Here is a 20,812-nt window from a genome sequence, read left to right as displayed (position 1 = left end):
GTATCCTCGCACCTTCATACCTCATGGCTCTACTCTGTGGAACAACATAATACTATTAAGAAATTATATTTTGAAATCAGAATATATATATATATATATATTTTTTTTTATTATTTTTATTTGCAACAATGCTGTGTTGCACTCAATATCATTATTGCACTTATGGAATATTAATATTCCATAATAAGTGCCTATTCATACTTTGCACGTGACGTCACAACCACTGGCTGGCGGGCAAGAACTCCAGCAACGAAACCTAGTAACATAATCAGGACGTCGCCAGTTTTACCACACGAACGGTCCTTAGGTTCCTCTCAGTCCAAATACCGCCATGATGGAAAGATTAGTTCAACGGGAGCATTTGTGCCAGGCATACACATGGCAAACTGACAAATTAGACATTTATTTTTGTACGGAATCTCCCTGCTTCTGAAATGCCCGAACATCTCCGCCCAGCGCTCATTCCACTGTGCAGATTAAATCGCGCAGCCTTCTGTAACAGCAACTGTGCGATCATCCCTGCCCTCACACATTGTTGAAATCATATGCTGGATGCTTTAATCTTTCTATGTGTATTTTAGTGAATGATTGGGCTATAATAAGACCACATTGGCTATGTAATCGCGGACAAAAGGGGACATTTCATAGTGGATGGTGGAATAGTAACATTCACCTTTGCTTTGATTATGAAGATGTTCCAGTTTTTCACCTCCCATACGACAGCGTTGTTAACCCATCCGTAGGCTTTCAATTGTTGTGCGGTATAAGGTGACGGATTCTCAATGAGATAAATGTAAATATCTCCAAACTCCAAGTCTGGTAGAGTCTTTGCCAGCTTCAAAGCAATGAATAACCTACATCAGCGGGTGCTGTGTATGGATCACAAGTTCCGAGTATGTTTATCTTCTCTTCGTATCTAATTTTAACATTTTGTGACAAATGGTCTAAATAGTTGATTTATTTAAGTATCGGAAATCTGTATCGGCCAACCAGACTGCAATTCCCCTGGTTGGCCGTTGTTCGTCGCCATTTTGCCAGCGTTTATTGCCCTCCATCCATCCTCTATCCAAGGTAGTCACGTGACCGCAAAGTATGAATAATCATGCACTGTGGCACTTCTGGGTCGATGCTAAACTGCCCTAAGTCTACTACTTGTGCAATGACATTACAGTAAAATCTATTATCCTATATAACATTAATTATAGGCTATCTGGGTTTTAAATAAGTGTTACATAAAACAGCTTAATGTTCCATGGGGTGTAAATTGTGCATTGTCCTCGACTTGCAAGTGAAGTCAATTAAATTTGTCAATACATATGACTATCATAATGACACATTTGAACGGTTGAAGTCCTATGACGCTCCTCTTAAGACCCGACACCAAAGGCGCAGAAGCAGATAAATACGCATTCATGACAATTTCAGTGTCAAACCGGATCGAGCGCCAGGGAGCAGAGCTTTAACCTCGTTTCTCGTTGCTTGGATTAAGTATTAGTGAGCAGTATTGACTCTCGAATACATCAGGCTACTTTGAAAATCTGTGCAAACTCATCTTTGTAATGTGGCATTCCTCCGGATTGAATAAAAGAGAACGCATCAGATATAATTTAATCGGATTGGGTCTGACGCGTAACTTGCAAGACAATTAATTATATTAAGATGATTGGAACTGGTTTTATTGGCGGGTAATAACGTTTCAACTTTAAAAGCTTACACTATGACTGACACGGTGCACTTACAGCCTCCCTGCAGACTGAGCAGGTGGTTTCCGTCTTGCGGGGAAAGGTGAAAGGTTTAGGTTGTAGTCCACCACTCGACGACACACATGCATTTGCAACCAAAAACTGGTTTCAAAACTCCATCGCTTGTAAATATGACACTGCAATAACGGTGTACAATAAAGGCAATCATTATTTCCAGTGTTTCACAGTGGGTTAAATGAAAAGCAAGTCAGTGAGTGACAAAAAATACCGTCTTATTGTATTGTGTTTTTATGACAATTGTAGATTGACTCAATTTGTATTGTTTTTATTTGACCTATACTTTAATCTACATAAAAGGGTCGTTTTATTTCTAACATTATTCTACCAACACAGACATTTACATGGATAGTCTGGCGTTATAATTGATTTGCCCCGGGTGTACTGTGGAGTGGGTAAAACTGTTTTTATTGGCAGGTTAGCAGATCCTGTCGACTTGCGCTAGCCTAGCACCAGCGATTTCTGCAACTAGGACTGAATGAAACGTGTTGAAAACGGTCTCCAATGATAAATAACACACTGGCTCACTTGGAAATTAGGTCCGATGTCCAAAATCTTTTAGGTGGGTGACCTAGTCCCTTTTTTTCATCACCTCCTTAATCCACTGCACAAAGGATGCGATCTTCATGAAGCCATGTGGATACTTGGGGCTGTCACATTTACCCGGTTGAGTAAAAGCAGCTATGCCCTGAGCATCTCTGCCGCAGATCAATGGGCCACCGGAATCACCCTGGGTGGAAATGTCCATGTCAATATCTTCACCTTACATCATCACCGAAATTACAACCTGCTCGTCTTTCTGGAACTAAATAAAAAGTCTATTTTTGAATTCATAAAATGTTTAACATAGGATTACTGTGGTCAATATTACCTGACAGATTCCCCCCTTCTTGCCAGAAGAATGGGTGCATATCATTTGGCTGGAGTTGAAGAAATCTGGCCAAATATACTTGCACTCATGGCTGAATTGCGTCTTCACTTCGGTCTCCCTCAGGACATCCGAGGCAGATGAATCGGGTAAACGCATGCCCCAGCCGGCTACAGAGCACTTGATGTTGGCAAGGATTCTTTTATCTTTTTTGGGAAGTCCAATGGGCTTAACATATTTGTTAAGTATGGCGTTTGTCTTTAACTGTAGAAATAGAGAGGCTGCATAAGCACTTTTGTCCATAGTGAAAGTCATAGATCTTTAGGCTAAAAGGTATTTCATTTGCGGCCATTGTTGACATTCATTCATGTCTTATTTATCAGAGGCTATTAAATAGTATGTCTTATTAATTATATGTGGTTATGCTCATGGGTGCTACTCAGTGCAACTCAATGTGCTTAACAAAAGATATGATAACAATAATAAAAACATAAAATAAAAAATAGCCTACAATCAAAAAAGGCAAGTGTAAGCATAAATAATCATAGTGTAAAAATACAAACAAATAAATATATAAAGTAAGACATCAGAGAGAGGTTAAAAGTGCAGATAGGCATACATTAAAAAATAGGTAAAAGGGCGAGTGTAAGTCGGCAGTTAGCAAAAGGCAATTAAAAACAGTTCAGTCTTGAGACTAGTTTTAAAACTGGGAGCAGTTGGGGCACTTTTTATGTGTTCAGGAAGTGAATTCCATAGACGCACAGCAGGGGCCCCCTCATCTGGTGCGTACTGTCACTACCATTCCATGTGTTCACACACTTATTTGTCTAACTGCATAACCATTGAAATGGTTGGCTTGCTGTCATTGGTATCTCTACTGAATACTAAAGAATAATGCAACAGAAAGTTGTCATTTTTGGTTGATGATATGTGTTTAATATAGCTGCACATCATGATTTATGAGGAAAAACAATTATTCTCAGTTTTGAATTTGAAATATTCACTGTATAAACTATTTAGTCTGCGTGCATTTATGTACAGGATGTGTGCAAATATATAAAAAATGCATGACCAAGTATCCATCATGGCACATAGGCCACCTCAGAAGTGATCTCCAACCCCATATGGATATCAGGCCTAAAGGTTTAAAACCCCTGTTCTATATGACACAAGGTTACCTTGAGAAGCATGACGTCGAAGCCATATAATTCAGACTTGTAATTTGGATGCACGTGGTACTGTGCCACTTGGATCCTTTGTTGACTTTCCTCCTCCTTTTTCATGTTGTGCGCTCCGAGCACAGCAGTCAGATCCCTACTGCTGTCTCTTCATAGGGAATGTAGTTAGCGCTTACTTATTTGAGGAAAACACTTACAACATTTAGTATGTTTTATAATATAGTTACAATATATTTACTCAATATATTATGCTCACTTGCAATGTGCTGAGGTGAGCACAAAGTCCTTCCGGACAAGTGCTCCCCCACATTGATGCTGTCCTTCCAGCTGCAACGATACCATGTATGGTCTGGAGTGCGGCTTGGACTCGGTGCCTGCCACTATGCCGCTGTCAGAAGCACCTTTTACAACAAAGACAATGAGGTCATTAGGAGAGTGCTGGTAGCATCAGATAGCATCACTGACCCAAAGGGCACGGCCAGTATTAATAAAAGAGATTGGCTGTACAAGATAATCTTGTTTCAATATCCTGTCTTTGTCCTTGAAATGTGTTTCAAGTGCGACAAGATAATTTATTATAATGTAGAAATTATCGATTACACACAAAACAGGAAAGGTAACAAAAAGCCAAAATCCTACCTGAGAGACAGCCCAAGCAAAGTAGTAGCAGAATTTTGAACAGCATGGCAATGATGTAGTATAACACTTATTGTTCTTCTATTCTTTAACACTGCCGACCAACTCTTCTCCTCAAAATGAAACCACACCATGCCATGCATATCACTCTGGAAACTTTTGAGGGCGCATTGTCTCATGACCAATATCACACCTCCCACCTATGTTCATTTGGAGACTTTCACGAGAACGGATATCACACCTTCACTTGCAACTTCTTTCAAGCAGTGCAGACACAAGACTTTATGGGGCCCTAAGCAGAATTTGTATTGGGGCCCCCCCCACTGCTGGTTTACAGATGAATATTCAAAGTGGTACAGTACCTAGTGGATCACTTTTGCTACACATGTACCACGAGACGTGTTGCAAAAGTACCCGCAGGAAAAACAACAGCTGAGAGTCGTAGCAGCAGATTCAAGCAGTTGTATCGATGGACTTGTGCTCGCTCATTAAAATGCTCAATGAACATAGCGATCTATATAATTTTATTTGTGGGGAAATATTTCACAGATGTGCAACTTCCGATGCATTAGTTCACATTTGGGTTTACGAATGCACAAATGTTGTGCACGTTCTCAGATTATGAAACACGGGTGTGCAAATGTGTTTTACACCAACTGCGCTGCAATGATTGTAGAAAAAGTGTCAAGTGCATGACTCTTTGAAGTTGTGATGCACAGGATAGGATTTGTGCACCTGTAACAAAGGACTTGTGAACTCGTAGCCCCTATTTTGTGTTTACAATGGTAGAAAAAATATTTACGACTTCAAATTTACTGTTACACATTTGTGTCTTTAGTGTACACATGCAAAATAAATATTTACGACTTCAAATTTACTGTTACACATTTGTGTCTTTAGTGTACACATGCAAAATAAATATTTACGACTTCAAATTTACTGTTACACATTTGTGACTTTAGTGTACGCATGCTCAAGACTTTTGCTACAATAATACCTTCATAGATTACGGGCAAGCTGATTTGCTCTTTGCTGGCCAATACGGAAACGATAACAATTAACGTGGAAAATAATAAACAGAAACAGGTAGCATTGAGATCGCAGAGGACTTAATTTTATTATTTGGTTTTCCAAAAATGTCTTTCAGTTGCCACAAGATCCTGTACGGTTATTCATTTTTGAAATATTATAATAGATAACAGGAACTGAGCTGTGCAAACAAATGTCGCATTTCTACAACTGCAGTTCATATCGTTGAACACACGATGGCGCCATCGCTGAAGTAATATGTTTTCCGCCACAATAGATAATACTGCTGTGGTGCAGCACAATGATTGACCTTTGAAGCAGCCCATGGTTGCAAACCATAAATTTGGGCTGTGCTGTAGGATAGATTGCATGAAATCCTATATATTTATATATTTAGTTAGTCTCGTTGATCAGAATTAATATGCAGTTTCAACTGTGGAATTAAGGGTAAAAGAAAATAATGTGGGAAACAATTTGTTTGGATTTGGTTTCTGCATTCAATTTGTATTTATTGTTATTATTGTTTGTTATTATTTTCTTTTTAGTTTGACTTTTTAGAAACATAGGGTTGTGTTATGAAGTCAACATAACCGACCCTAACCCCTGACAATAGAAGTCACGGCCACAACAATACAACAGCCTATACTGAATCTGCTTTGTACTACTGCTGTGTTGTAGTCCAGTCCCTAATTGCAGTTATGGAATATTAATATTATACTGACTACCTAATTTCATTCATGCACTGTGGCACTTCTGGTTGGATGCTAAACTGCCTTTTTATATTAGTCGAGTAGGCCTACTTGTGCAATGAAAATACAGTTAAATGTATTCTAATATAGAACATGAATTATAGGCTATCTGTGAAATTAAGTGATGTTTGCATAATACAGCTTAATTTTCATGTGGTGCAAATAGTGCATTATCCTCGACTTCCATACAGTACAAGTGTAGTCAATTAAATGTACTAAGAGTAAGACTTATGACTATCCTAATGACACATCTGAAGGGTTAAAGTCTGTTGACGCCCTTCTTAAACAAAGTTCAAAACCCCGACACCATGACGCTGAGGGGGGTCTGGGGGAAGTGGATTCTGAAAGGGAGAAGTTTTGGCGCGCAGACGTTGGCGTGTCCAAAGGCGCAGAAGCAGATAAATGCGCATTCAAGACTATTCCAGTGTCGAACCGGAGCGCCAGGGAGCAGCGCTTTAGCCTCGTCGCTGGGATTGCGAGGTATTTGTGAGGAGCATCGAGCAGCCTACTTTGAAAATCAGTGCAAAGTCATCTTTGTTGTGTGGCATTCCTCCGGATTGAATAAAAAGAGAGAGCACGCCAGATATCATTTTAATCCACTTCGGATTGGGTCTGGCGCGTAACTAAGGAACCCAGGCAATACAACGACTAACGCCATTGAGCAAGGGGCAATTTGTGTAGCGAAGCCGATTTTTTTTCTTCCTCAGGGGAAATTATCTAAAATTAAGGATAGATAAACGGATCCTTCCTCGAAAGTGAATGGAAAGGGACGAGATCAGCGCCTGGGCTTGAGTGAGCTGTACCACACGAGAGGGTAAGATAAAGTTATTGGCAAGAAATGCCTGCTTCCCCTTTTAAACGAATATCACATTTTTGTGCTCCTCCTTAAGTAAAGTTTCAGTTTGGGAGGATTGTGTACATTAATTGATTTTACCTTTCCCGTGATGATCACAGCGATGCTTCAGCACGTGGGTCTGGTTTCCCCCAAAGCTTGCAGTGGATTTAAGCGCCGCTCATCTTGAACCGGTCGAGAAGTTATCGAGGATGAGAGTACTGCAAACCATCTTCTTTCTTTGTCTCCTGCACCAGGTGAGGCGTCACGTAATTTGTAACAAATGTTGAAATAGCTAAGGGCAAAACAATGCAACAACAACAACAGAAAGTTTATCAATGACATTATTTTGCCCCTGTGAACTCTTAATACCACTATTTGTCGTGCAAAACGGTCGGCATTACATTTTGTTTTGGCATGTGTCAGGCAGGGAGTCCAAATGTCAGAAGAAAAACAGAATAAATAAATTAAAGAACATAAAAAAATTAATTGGATGGGCTGGGTAACAAAATACCATGGTTTAATGTTTTTCCGTCTGCGTAACGACCAATAGTTAGAAAATATTTTTGTTATGAACATTTATAATTCGAAGGATTTGAAAAATATCTTGTTAATTTTGGCATCTGAAATTATATTATAATCTAGTTTACTTCGTTATTTTGATTATATCACTCTAGTTCTAGTTTATGTATATTTACATCACAGAAAATATATATTTACCCACTTGCATACAATTCCTTGCTGTTGTTACCTTATGCCTTGTAAACTCTAATTGTGCTTTATTACAATACATTCCGTACATTTTGATATTTGCAATATTTCAAGTAAAGCTCCCTGCGTTTCCTTCAAGTGATTTATAATAACTGATATCGATGCAGACAATAGATGCATAACAGCAGCATTTATATTTTCAGTCCTTATGGACTGTCCACCCTTCCCGTTTAAGAAATCTGTTCCTATGAGAAATTGCATTCTATCATCCCCTTGATTCTAAACCCATACACCTTTTTCTGCTGTCATTGCTGTTTTCCATGGTCTTCATTATAATATTTTAGTGCTCAAAAGTGAACTGTAAATACAGAATTAGAGCTTGAATCTGAAGAACTTGTTGCCACAGATGACTGGGACGCCTTTCTCTACGGCCCGGTGCAATACGGCTGGATGATTAGTCTGCGTTAATCCATGGAAAATCATTGTCTTTACAGGGGATTGTTATTCCTCAACAATCTCCTCCACAACCTCATAAGACATAAGCCCACGCTGTCCTAATGCTGCTTTGATCGCATAAACATGCCTTCAAAGATCACAGTATTGAGGGTTTGGGGGGGGGTGCATGTCACATTATCGTACTCTTCTTCGATTAGAGGCGGTCTAGCCTCTATAGAGGTGGTCTTCAACCGGCCCGCGATTGAGGAAGTTGAGTCACATCTGTGACTGTGTTTTTTTCAAAAGGACCCCTCATTTCAAAGTTGCATCTCGAACTGAACAGATGTGGTGGAATGCCGTGATGGGCCCTCTGCCCGGGGGGGGAAGAGAGAGAGAGAGAGAGAGAGAGAGAGAGAGAGAGAGAGAGAGAGAGGAGAGAGAGAGAGAGAGAGAGAGAGAGAGAGAGAGAGAGAGAGAGAGAGAGAGAGAGAGAGAGAGAGAGAGAGAGAGAGAGAGACTTTCTCTCCTGGCACCCTCTCGCCCCAGTAGTCTCCCTCCCAGCAGGGCCCAGTGCTGTCTGACTGGGACATATTGGGACCCTTGGCAATATTCTCTCATCTCTTACACACCAAAGTAGCACCAATGCCTGAAAACACCCCCCTCCCCCTCCCCCCAAAATATAGTTGTCGAGTCACTTTGATTGATTCGGGGAGCCAGACACAAAATGGACGCCCGCCCCCCCCCCCCAGTAGGCACGCTCACACATAAAACACACATTACGGTGAGGCGGCGTTGGGGCAGACGGGAGGCCGGCGCCGCAGCCCGCGTGCCTGCATGCTCGCGCCACACATGAATCAAACGAGCTAAAGTGTTGCCCAGCCGTCTGCGGTGCACCCAAGGGACCGCTCAGAGGGTCAGGGGGGTCCGCAGAGGATCCATTCTCCCCCCGTGACATCTGCCGCAGTCATCGCGCGTGGAGTGACAGCGGGCACAATGTGGATGGGGGACTCTCTCCTCTCTCTCTCTCTCTCTCTCTCTCTCTCTCTCTCTCCTCTCTCTCTCTCTCTCTCTCTCTCTCTCTCTCTCTCTCTCTCTCTCTCTCTCTCTCTCTCTCTCTCTCTCTCTCTCTCTCTCTCTCTCTCTCTCTCTCTCTCGTCAGTCCCCGGGCTTTCTCATCCCTCAGCGGGACGCCTGGAACAAGAGGCGGGGGGGGGGGGGTTCAAATGAATGTTATTGAGGAGAGCGAGGGGCGGTACTTCTGAACATGCTTGGGAAGTTTCAATTACCGGGTTTTAGCAGTGAGAGAGACTTCCGGAAGAGCGATATCCGTTTCTGTTGCACGTTTCGGATGTTGCTTTGCTTTGTCAAATTCGGTGTCGCTTTGACAAAATATCCTTCGTCAAAAAACCTCCATGTTTCTTCCCCTTGTTGGGGTTCATCCATCTCATGATCTTGTTCTTCGTACACGGCTCATAGGGAACGGAAACGGAGCTGTGGTAGAGCAGGATCCCTCTCCATCCACAACCCCGCCTCCGCCTAGAGGACGGTGGTCCAACAACACACTGCCTAACACCGGCCTCCAGGCGGCCCAGCGGTGAACTGTGATGCGGCTCTACCGCTACTTTCTACAGTCCCCCGTCCCTGGGGGGACGTGGTGGGGGGGGGGGGGGGGTTACCTTCTACAGTCTCAGGGTCACACCCGGACTGGGGGGACGTGGCGGGGGGGGGGGGGGGGGGGGGTTACCTTCTACAGTCTCAGGGTCACACCCGGACTGGGGGGACGTGGTGGGGGGGGGGGGGGGTTACCTTCTACAGTCTTAGCGTCACACCCGGACTGGGGGGACGTGGTAAGGGGGGGGGGGGGGGTTACCTTCTACAGTCTCAGGGTCACACCCGGACTGGGGGGACGTGGTGGGGGGGGGGGGGGGGGATTGGGCGGCAGAGTTCAAAGCTTTTGCGCCGTCGCTGTGATGCGGGGCCGTGACGCATCGAAGTGACAACTAGCGGCCCGGGCTAAGCCGAACTCTTCCTGTCTGCGAGCGTCTCCCGCTGCACGCTGCGCGCGCTGAAGTTCATCCCTGCAACGCACACGCGAGCACTGATTTAGGGGATTACAAGTCATTGCTCGAGAAAGGATTTAGCCCGTTCATTTCTACGTTAATCAAACCGTCCGCATATTTATTTATTTATTTATCGAGGTGGTCCCTGTGGGAATCAGCATATTCAAAGTTAGAGAGGGGGGAAATGTCTTAATCTATATATTTTAATGAGTGTTTATATAGTATATATGCTATATTATACATTAAATGTATGTCCAAATCAGGATTTTCTGCCCTGTTTGGTTTCGCCGTATAGAAGAACAGCTTGGGCAAAGACAACAGCTTTCTCCCAACAATGCCCCCACAGCGAAACATCAATTCTGCATGAAATCCTTCTCTAAGGGCCCGTTAACCTTCTCCCCCTCCCCCCCTTTGCTCAATTAGTTTGGATTTCATTATTTATTTACGTATTTAGTGTATGTTTTAAGAAAGCAAACCATACCGGCGGAGAATGTAATAAAATGTACAGTGGCGGATTAGGCCGTGCTCTTTAATCTCACACTCCTGATAATACCGCACAGGCTGATTGATTAGTTTTTCAGGAAGCTTATGTCTGAAAAACCTAATCCGTCTTGGGATTGTGCCAGCCTTGTAAGGTTTTCTGCTCCACCACTTTATCACGGCGGCGAATTACGGAGCTGCTGGGCTGTGATAAGAACCTGGTCTCTAACGGAGCCCCTAACCCTCTCTCCCCCCTGTGTGTACACACACACACACACACACACACACACACACACACACAGTCCCCCTGCACCCCCAGCACTCAGTCGCCCCCCCCTCCAGACCAAAACGAGTGACAAAAATACAAAAACTGTTTATATTCAGGCTACACGCCGTAGCCTGCTCTTCACATTAACCTCCCCTCGGATTTGCCTTGTAAAGAGACGGGTACAAAACCCACACAAAAAAATACATTCAAAAGGGGCTCACTCAAGAGTTTAAGTGGAGAGCAGAAATTGGAAGAAAAAAAGCTTTGAATATGAACACCGGTCCCAGCCGACCAATGAGAAGTGACTTGCTGGAGCGAACAGGTCTGCAGACCTGTGAATGGAGGAGCGGCGCTTGGCAAAGATTTGGTTGCGATTACATACGTGCTTCATAGGGTCACAGTCCCGCTGGCCCGCCTGAGGCTTGACTGGGGGTAATCCCTCACAAACAATACCGTCCGTGACATTTGCAGTCCTCCACTGGAACACCTGCCCTGCCCAACCAAAGGTCGCCCGCTCCTCGGGAGGAGCCCCTGGAACGCGGCTTTGAGGGGTGCGTGCAGCCGGCCAATCAGTGTCAATCATCAATTGTGTGTGTGTGTGTGTGTGTGTGTGTGTGTGTGTGTGTGTGTGTGTGTGTGTGTGTGTGTGTGTGTGTGTGTTAAATCCATCGATACTCCTCAGTGGTAGAAATGAAGAGAAAGAGGGCCGCCGATGGACGAATGGGCATTTAGCTAGGGGCAGTAACGACAGATACCCTGATCATCTGTACGACAGATGGTCCGTCGATACCCCGGTCAGGGCGCCGTTCTCCCTTCAGCGTGGGGGTAACTTACGGCCGGCGCAGAGGAGCCCTGGGAGAGTACAACCTTGCAATCGCCGGGCGTGTCTGTCTCGCCGGCTGCAGGTAACATTAGGCCGGTTCAATAGGGTTTTAAATCCACCGGCCCGCCCGACATCCACAGCTATGAATTTTTATGGACTACACGGAGCCTGAGGCAGGCTGGTCAGATCCGTGGTGGGGGGGGGGGGCTCTACCTTATAGCCTTGTCATTAGCGGGTAAAGCAGGATGGGATACGCTCTGTGTGCGCTGCCTCTGAGCTGCATGGCCCATTCCAGCAGCTCTTTTATAGCCTGCTTGCTCCTTTCTGTGGCCCGGCATCAACCTCACTCACCAGTCTGCAGAAAGAGGGAGAGGAGAATCTTTGTTCTTTTTTTTGTTTCCTTGAGTCGAATCGAAACGGCCGAGTAACACCGTCTTGAGAGAGTTTCTTTGATATCGCAGCTTCAACCCGTGTCATCTGTTAGAAGGAGAATCACTTACAGCCAGTGGCACCTCACTGCTGCTGTGTTAACATTGTTTCATTCGTCTGTTCGTTTCTGAGCAGCCATCCATTATGATGGCTGCTCAGAAACGAAAGGTTTGCGGGCGTGCGTTCGTGTGTGCGTGCGTGTGCGTACACACATGCAATATTATTGATAGAACTGCGTCTGAAGCCATTGCACATGATTAAGGTACTTAATGGCGCATTGAACAAGTTCATATTTTCCTGCACACCATGATGTAATTACCGCAGCGTGTTCTGGAAAACATATCAAAAAAGTCCAGCATGGTGCAGACGGTGTAGAGACGGTGCCATGTAATGCACAAGGCAATCACCTTTATGACGCTTCCCGGTGTTGCAGCCTTTTTGTTTCTCACGCGTGGCCTTTGATGCCACCTCTCTCTAAGCCTGTCATCTGCTGCCTGAACTCCATGCTTTCAGCTCCTCTCTGTCCCTGCATAGTTCCTCTGAAGTACCAGCCTTCAGACGCCATAGAACGGGGGCGAAAAGAGAAAGAAATAAAGGAAAAAAAGCCCACAATTAATTGTCCTTTGACGTGTTACTTTTTCAAAGACAGCCCTTCCTCTGAAATCATTCCAGGTTGAAATCTGCAAAGAGGCGACATTTGCGGCGTTTAATTCAGCGGCACTATTTAGCCAAGAGACGTGGGGTTTTGTCAAACAAGCGACAGCTGATGGAGGCTTTCATTGTTATTTGGTTTATTCAATGCTCCGTGTTAGGATGACTCATGTTAGTTTGAAGGCGACGTTAAAGCTGGTGGCCCAAGTGTTAACTGCAGCGACAAAAACACACTTGTGGATGAGTCCAAGAAATGCCCAGAGGGTATCCCTGAAACCCGAATCCTTCTTCGTGGGCACACAATCTTAGTATAGTATGGAATTATGAAGTAGGCCGCACACATGGCATGCACAATCAATTGCATGTGCACGTGCATTGTGCATAGACAACACGTCTGATTTTATGATTTTCCAAAGTGTCAACAGTTTTAGTATTTCAGTGACATATTACAGAAAGTCTTAACCTCATTTTGATACTGTATTATTATCAAGTTTAGCTTGGGATTAAAACAGATTACTTCCATTCCATTACAAGCATAGAGATGTGACTGCGAGGGAGACTTGTCTTACATCTGGTCCAGTAGAACCGGATTCACACGAAGTCCAAAGCTTCTCATCGATTTTCAATCCGGTGTGTGTGTGTGTGTGTGTGTGTGTGTGTGTGTGTGTGTGTGTGTGTGTGTGTGTGTGTGTGTGTGTGTGTGTGTCTCTCGATGGGGGCGGGATCGTAAGGGGATTATGAAAGTGATGATGTGTTGAAAGCCCACACCTGGCTTTGCTGCTGTCAAACGTGGCAGGTGCTGAGATAACACAAGTATCCCAGATTACCTGAAGACTCACCGCCACAGCTCCCAGGCCCCCCCTCCTCCCCCTGGGGGGCATGAGGTGTGGTGGTGGGGGGGGGGGGGGGGGGGGTGCTAAGGTGCGATTACGTTGAGCTGCTGAATTTGTAGGGACCTCAGCGCCGTTGCCGATTTTTACACGTAGGCTTCGATATGAAGTTTCACATTAATAAATAAAAACGGTGCTACGGTGCTTGGATATATTTTGTTGTGGTACTGTTATTCCATTAGCACACAGTCTGCATTAGTATCTACGGTACATTCGTTATTAGGACGGCTCTATGTCATCGAACACGTGTGTCCTTCCAACAGTATATATAGCCCCCCTAGAGAGGTAGACTACAGTATAGCCCCCCTAGAGAGGTAGACTACAGTATAGCCCCCCTAGAGAGGTAGACTACAGTATAGCCCCCCTAGAGAGGTAGACTACAGTACATATAGCCCCCCTAGAGAGGTAGACTACAGTATAGCCCCCCTAGAGAGGTAGACTACAGTATAGCCCCCCTAGAGGTAGACTACAGTATAGCCCCCCTAGAGAGGTAGACTACAGTATAGCCCCCCTAGAGAGGTAGACTACAGGACCCCCCCTGATTAAACAGCTGTCTGTGAGGCCCTATGACCTCTGATTAGGAGTGATGGCCTCAGAATGTGGGAGGTTGCTACGGCGATCAGAGTAGCAATCTGTTTCCACGAGAGTGGACGGGAGTGTGTGTGTGTGTGTGTGTGTGTGTGTGTATTGATGCTTCTAAAACAAGACTAAGCCAAAGACTGGACTATTGTGTGCTATCAAATAACCCAAAAAGTACACAATCCAATTATAGCAATGTTACGACCGAGAATTAGTTAATGGTCAATGATTAAATCAGTCAATGGTCATGCAGCCTGTGTGACACACACACACACACACACACACACACACACACACACACACACACACACACACACACACACACACACACACACACACACACACACACACACACACACACACACACACCAGGTCATCAAGATTATTTTAGTACACGTTTAAGCATCAAGTTAATGAGGCTTTGGACGCAGAAAATTAGGGGAGAAATAAACGGTGGTCCCACAGTGAGGTCCATTCCCACAGAGACGTCTACGGAGAACGCACGGTGCCGGCAGCACCTCCGCATGCACTGCTGAGCCACTTAATTGCCCGTGTTGTTTATTGAGAGGAAGACGTCTCAAACCGGGCGTCTATACGCTCCACATCCCCACCCTAAGTGCCGGACAGCGGAGAAACATGCACACACAAAACAAATGTACATACTAATATGCAGCTTTGATGTCGACCTCAACAAAAGCCTTGCCTTTAATGTATAAAAGAAAAAGGCCAGAGGGGGAAGAAACCCGAATAAAACGGGACGGCTGAGGTTTGGTGATGGAGAGACGGTTGCAAGTATAGAGAAGCAGGGAGAGTCCATTTAATCCCGGGCTGGGAGGTTCTGCCTGCGGGGCCGGAACGCATCACAGCCGGGCTCGGTGTCGCCCGGGCGGTCATTGCAAATGACGGTTTCTCTTTTCTTTTGGGTGTGTATGCGTTTTCCTCTTTCATCGGCCGCATCTCTGCACGATGATCCGGCCGCCAGATGTCACAGATGCTGCTTAATAACTTTCTAGAGGCTAGTCCTGGTCAACTGTGGCAATTACCTTTTACGTCAGGCCTCTAAAAGATATGTCTACCCACGGGGCTAACAGCCAGTCAGCTCTATAATGCTCATTACCGATAACGGGCCGTGCCGGTCTGTGCCCAATCAGATCAACTGTCAGGAGAGAGCGAGAGAGGGTACCGCTATCAACCGCTAACTGATGGACGGGCTATTGGATCGGCCGTGCGGAGGAGGCACCTGGGCTACGAACCATAGCAGCCATGTGTTAGCCTCACGCCACCATCCAGAGATCTCAGAGTTTGTTGTTTGGTTCTTAACATCAGTCTGGCCTTCGAGCAGCAATTGATTTCCAAATATGAGCGCGGCCTAACGACACTGAAAGATTCCAAGCCAATAAGATGAAGTGTCTTTCAAGTGGCTCTTTATCTCTTTATCTCTTTGCTGCGGGCCGAGGTACAGCAAAAACATTCTTTTTTGAGCTTTTTTGTCCTTACTGACATCCTTATTCAGTCCATTTCGGATAAAACTGATTTGAAAGTAGATTGCTGCACTTTCCATGGGCGGCGCGATTGTTTTTGTTCAGCAGACTGTAGTGCCTTGTTCCGGTACTACTCCCGCCCCCGAACCCTGATTGGACCAACTGTTTTTTCTTAAAAGAAACAATGTGAACATGAGAGATCAAGTGATCTTATACAGATGAGTTATCGTGTTCCCTCGACCACACGTCCGCTACGCCCGTTTCTGTTGCTGCGGACAAACAGAAAATGGAACCCATGGAATGGGGACGTCCCTCCCTGACCTCCATCCCCATCTCAGTAGGTTGGGATTATTCCCTCCTGTGGCGTTGCTAAACACAGTTTGTGTTTGTCTCATCGGTCATGAGGCTGCCTCATTAAGGCGGCGTAGGGTTAGGGTTAGGCCTGACCCTGACCCTGACCCTGGCCCTGACCCTGGCCCTGACCCTGGCCCTGACCCTGACCCTGACCCTGGCCCTGACCCCTGACCCTGGCCGGGTGAGGCCTTACGCCCTCACCCGGTTAGGGTTAGGGTCAGGGTCAGGGGTTAGGGGTTAGGGTTAGGGTTAGGGTTAGGGTCAGGGGTTAGGGTCAGGGGTCAGGGGTTAGGGTTAGAGTTAGGGTCAGGGGTCAGGGTTAGGGTTAGGGTCAGGGGTCAGGGGTTAGGGTTAGGCCCCCACCCGGTCGTAATGAGCAGGCAGCCCACACAAAAATGGCCGCCACTGAATGCGTCCTATAGAGTGAAGTTCCCTTGTTGTGTTTTCTGAGTTTTGCCGTCGTTTGTTGCTGCTGCAGAGAAAAACATTGAGTTCCATAAGACGCAGGTTATTATTCTCCTAATGCCTCGTTTCAAGTTTCCCTGGAACGCCTCTAGCCTGGAAGCTCTGATTAGGAAATCTTAATGAAGCTTCTGTGGCGTCTCCTTCAGCAGACCTTGCCTGCGTTCACTTACACACACACCCGCACAGACAGAAGCTGACACCAACAGACACTTGGTGCACACACACATGCACAAACATTACACATTGTTGTGATGTGTATGTGGAGAGAGAAAGTAAACTACTGGTTTAGACTTAGAAGACTGACTGTGCGTCTCTGTGTGTGTACAAGCATTTAAGTTCCCGGTGTCATCCCTCAGGAATATGTAAGGACGTAGCAATACCACAGATTCCTCTTCTGGTGTCACAGCAATATCCTACGTTTCTCATCATAGGTACCCCTCCCCCACTCATCACATGACTTAAACCACAAATTGTTTACATGCACACAAACATGCCACCCCTGTCTGAATTCATGCCTCAGTATGGCATGACTGTGTGTGTGTGTGTGTGTGCATGCATGTCCATCTCAACTATCTCCAACCTCATCTCCCTACATTTTCTTAACTGCCCTCGTTATTTGCAACGCCAAGAGCATCATGTCCGGAACGCGGCCTCCGCGGCGGTAGCTCAGAGGCGTAGTGGCGGCGCTGGAAGCGGTTGATTAAACGCCCAACGTTGTTAGCGCACTTCCTCACTTGTCGGCGAGGCCTCGTCTTAATTACGAGTCACCAGTCGCTGATAGATGGACGTGGCCCGTGGAGAAACAGGAATCCATCTTTACATTACATGTCCCGGGCCCTCAGGGAGTTTACCAAGATGTTGCTGCTGGTGTCTGGGCCGTAGTGCGTTGACTGCAGCAAAACTCAATTTGTTCCGAAGGATCAAGCACAGACGTTGTGTTGCATGAATCATCCCATTCTCAAACAGGGAGTGTATTGCTCTTACTTGGTCCAAGAACAAAGCAGAGTGTACAAAACACGGGAGGTGATGCAATGGGCCGCCGAGCAAATGGTGCTCGACAGACCTAGTTTGTTAGCTCCGCGCATATGGGCACCGAGTGAAGCTCACAGCGAAATTCTAATTAGTGTGGAAGAAGTGTGCGGCAGCTCTGCGAGATTTCCAACAGCCGCAGCTCAGTGCGCTCACATCTGCTTCTTGCAGTGATCCCTAAAACTAGGCCCGAGGGAAAGCCAGCACAACTAATTACTAATGAAACTCACTAAGCCCATTGCCATGAATTATTGAAGCTTTATCTGAAGTGGACCAGGAATTACTCCTTAAGCTAAAACGAGCTTTGAGGTGCATGGAGAGATGGCGGTTCATTGGCATGTCTGGATTAGCCCTGGCAGTGCACAACTCAACCACTTTGGGAGCCATGGTCTTTTTGTCACCGTCCCCTCGGAAGCTAGAGTTCAGAGGAGTACAGTAGTGTGAAGAATAGCGCTTCCCTTCGGAGACCGGTTGGGGCCGGGGAGTCACGAGGATTTATATCCAACCGTTTGACCCAACGAGTCACGGCAATTGCATATAATAATTATAATCATAAAGTGTTAGAGGATGTACCCTGAATCCATCAGGACAAATAATGATATGGATTTGCATAAATTCTTCTCATGCTGTTTGTTCAGTGTGTGTAACACCAATGATATTAGGGGTATGGTTAGACTATACGTTTTAACCTCACAATATGTCCCATGTCCTAACTTCCATATGTTTGTGTTTGTGTGTTTGTTGGCGAAGGTTGCGTGCAAGAAAGTGAGCGGGGCAGCGACCGAGCTCATCGAATGGGACGAGAGCGATCACGGACAGAAGTTCTCTCCCAGCGGGGCCAGCCCCCGGATCATGAACCCCCTGCGACTCTTCGCCAGGGGGTCCCCGGGGCTCCGCAGCAACACCCGGGAGGTGACGTACCTGGAGAACGTGGAGGACTTCTGGGACTGGTTATCTAACCAGACAGATGTGGCGGGGGCACAGGCCCGAACTAAGCGCAGACCCATGGTGAAGACGGGCAAGTTCAAGAAGATGTTCGGCTGGGGCGACTTCCACTCCAACATCAAGACGGTGAAGCTCAACCTGCTGATCACCGGCAAGATCGTGGACCACGGCAACGGCACCTTCAGCGTGTACTTCCGCCACAACTCCACGGGCCTGGGCAACGTCTCCGTCAGCCTGGTGCCGCCCTCCAAGGTGGTGGAGTTCGAGGTGGCGCGGCAGTCCACCGGCGAGGGCAAAGACGCCAAGTCCTTCAACTGCCGCATCGAGTACGAGAAGACGGACCGCAACAAGAAGACGGCGCTGTGCAGCTTCGACCCGTCCAAGGTGTGCTACCAGGAGCACACGCAGAGCCACGTGTCCTGGCTCTGCTCCAAGCCCTTCAAGGTCATCTGCATCTACATCGCCTTCTACAGCGTCGACTACAAACTGGTGCAGAAGGTGTGCCCCGACTACAACTACCACAGTGACATGCCCTACTCCTCCACCGGGTGACCCGCCCTACTCCTCCCCGCCCACCGCCGCGTTTTAGGAGGAGAAATGAGAGAAGATGTAAACGTCAAATTCGAATAGGTGTTCATCCCCCCCACGTCAAGCTGTGATCTCCCGCCCGCCGTGGACACTGAGGAGACCACCGGAGGGGACGTGCTCCGCCTCGCTTTACCTGTAGAGAACTTTACGTGTTTCATTTAAATCTAAAGAAATGTATATATTGTACACCTGAGTGTATAAGTCGGTTGTGGTTGATGTGGGATTCTGTGTGAGCCACTCAACCCTGCTATGACCCACTTATTCAGAAACAGCTTTTCATCACTAGCACACATTTGTTTTCTGTATATTAAAAAAAGGCTACTGGTAATGAGTATACCGTCCAGATGTTGACGACCAGGGAAGACTAGGCAAGCATGGCCCCGATTCAGAGAATGGAGCCTGACTCCCGGACATTAGCCCTGCTTTCACATTGGAAGAATAAAAATAAACAATGCATCTCATTCTCTAACTCGTCAGAGCACATTTTCTCCCTCGTACAGTTGAACTTCAAATTTCTATTTCTCACTGGGTTCCCACTCATCCCCATTCTGACCACAAAACGGGGGCTAAAAATATGTTATTAAAAATACAATTAAATAATAAAACCAAAAGTAGTCAGAGAACTAATTGTTGGTAGGTATATTAATGAAAAGAATCCTGGGTAATTAAAAAATACATAATACACATTATTGCCTATTAGTATACATCATCTAGACACTGCATTGTTTTTTGGACTAATTGGATTGGCTTGCTACTTAAGTTGTCTAAAGATTACGCGTACCCTAAAACTAATCGTACATTGCAGCGTTGGCATTTGAGGGATGCGGTGTTGAGGCACGTGCGTCTCCTTTTGGAAAGCCAACAGCGGATTAATGTGTCGGGAGAGGTGTGTGAAAGCGATAATTGCAGGACAGGTGGATTTAGTGCGTCTGGCAGATAATTAACAGCACTTTGTCATGGTCCTTCTACCAGCCCTGACATCACTTGTCTTTAATAGGTTTTAATTAGAGCGCACATTCTCATTTAGTCAATGCCAAAAGCGAGCAAGGCCGAACGCAGGAAAAAAAATAATGCATTCAGAAAGTCGAATCAGAATGATTTATGGACCTTGCATAAATAGGACAGGTATCGCTTCAGCACCAGCCAATACTAGTGAACGAAAACGTAAAATATGTGACATGATTATATTGGTTTTTGAATGTTTCCATCTGTATCCATGGGTTGCAATCACTCACGTCAATAATTTATGTAAAGAAATTAACCTTTTTGCCATGAGTTGTATGTCTTTACATCTTTAAATGCTACCGTCAATTATCCACATAAAGCTGTATGAAGAAATACCTGAAACTGTTTATCTATGTTGTTTTAATTCTATCACCTTTTGTGAAAATTCTGTATGTTACCTTGACGTATACACTCTTGATCCCTCTAAATCCTAAGCGTGATTACAAGTGGCATTAGAGTTAAAGATGTCTTAGTTTTATTTGTCCCAGAGAAAATAATATCGATCTGTAAAACTGTTTACTTTCATTTTGGTGTTTAAGCGATAGCCATGTTTAAGTCATCCATTGA

The 20,812-nt window shown here is 45.6% G+C and overlaps 2 protein-coding genes across 2 annotated transcripts; one reads left to right on the top strand and one right to left on the bottom strand.

Annotated features, from left to right (window-relative positions):
* Positions 1-2,012: 2,012 nt before the first annotated feature.
* LOC311358413 (granzyme B-like) lies at positions 2,013-4,574 on the bottom strand. The gene is made up of 5 exons (XM_084478434.1): positions 4,446-4,574; positions 4,063-4,207; positions 3,807-3,954; positions 2,632-2,892; positions 2,013-2,490 (listed from the first exon to the last, which is right to left on the bottom strand). Exons 1-5 carry the CDS (start codon positions 4,489-4,491, stop codon positions 2,332-2,334), a joined length of 759 nt encoding a protein of 252 aa, XP_084334560.1. The 5' UTR covers positions 4,492-4,574; the 3' UTR covers positions 2,013-2,331.
* A 2,340-nt stretch (positions 4,575-6,914) lies between these two features.
* On the top strand, positions 6,915-19,716 carry nxph2a (neurexophilin 2a). Its single transcript, XM_084479012.1, has 3 exons — positions 6,915-7,034; positions 7,175-7,309; positions 18,458-19,716. Exons 2-3 carry the CDS (start codon positions 7,265-7,267, stop codon positions 19,202-19,204), a joined length of 792 nt encoding a protein of 263 aa, XP_084335138.1. The 5' UTR covers positions 6,915-7,034; positions 7,175-7,264; the 3' UTR covers positions 19,205-19,716.
* The last annotated feature ends 1,096 nt before the right edge of the window (positions 19,717-20,812 follow it).

Source organism: Micromesistius poutassou (genome assembly GCF_964030765.1).
Source record: "Micromesistius poutassou genome assembly, chromosome: 14".
Lineage (NCBI taxonomy): Eukaryota > Metazoa > Chordata > Actinopteri > Gadiformes > Gadidae > Micromesistius > Micromesistius poutassou.
Note: the sequence above shows the minus strand (reverse complement) of the source record. Positions and strands in the feature narration are given on the sequence as shown.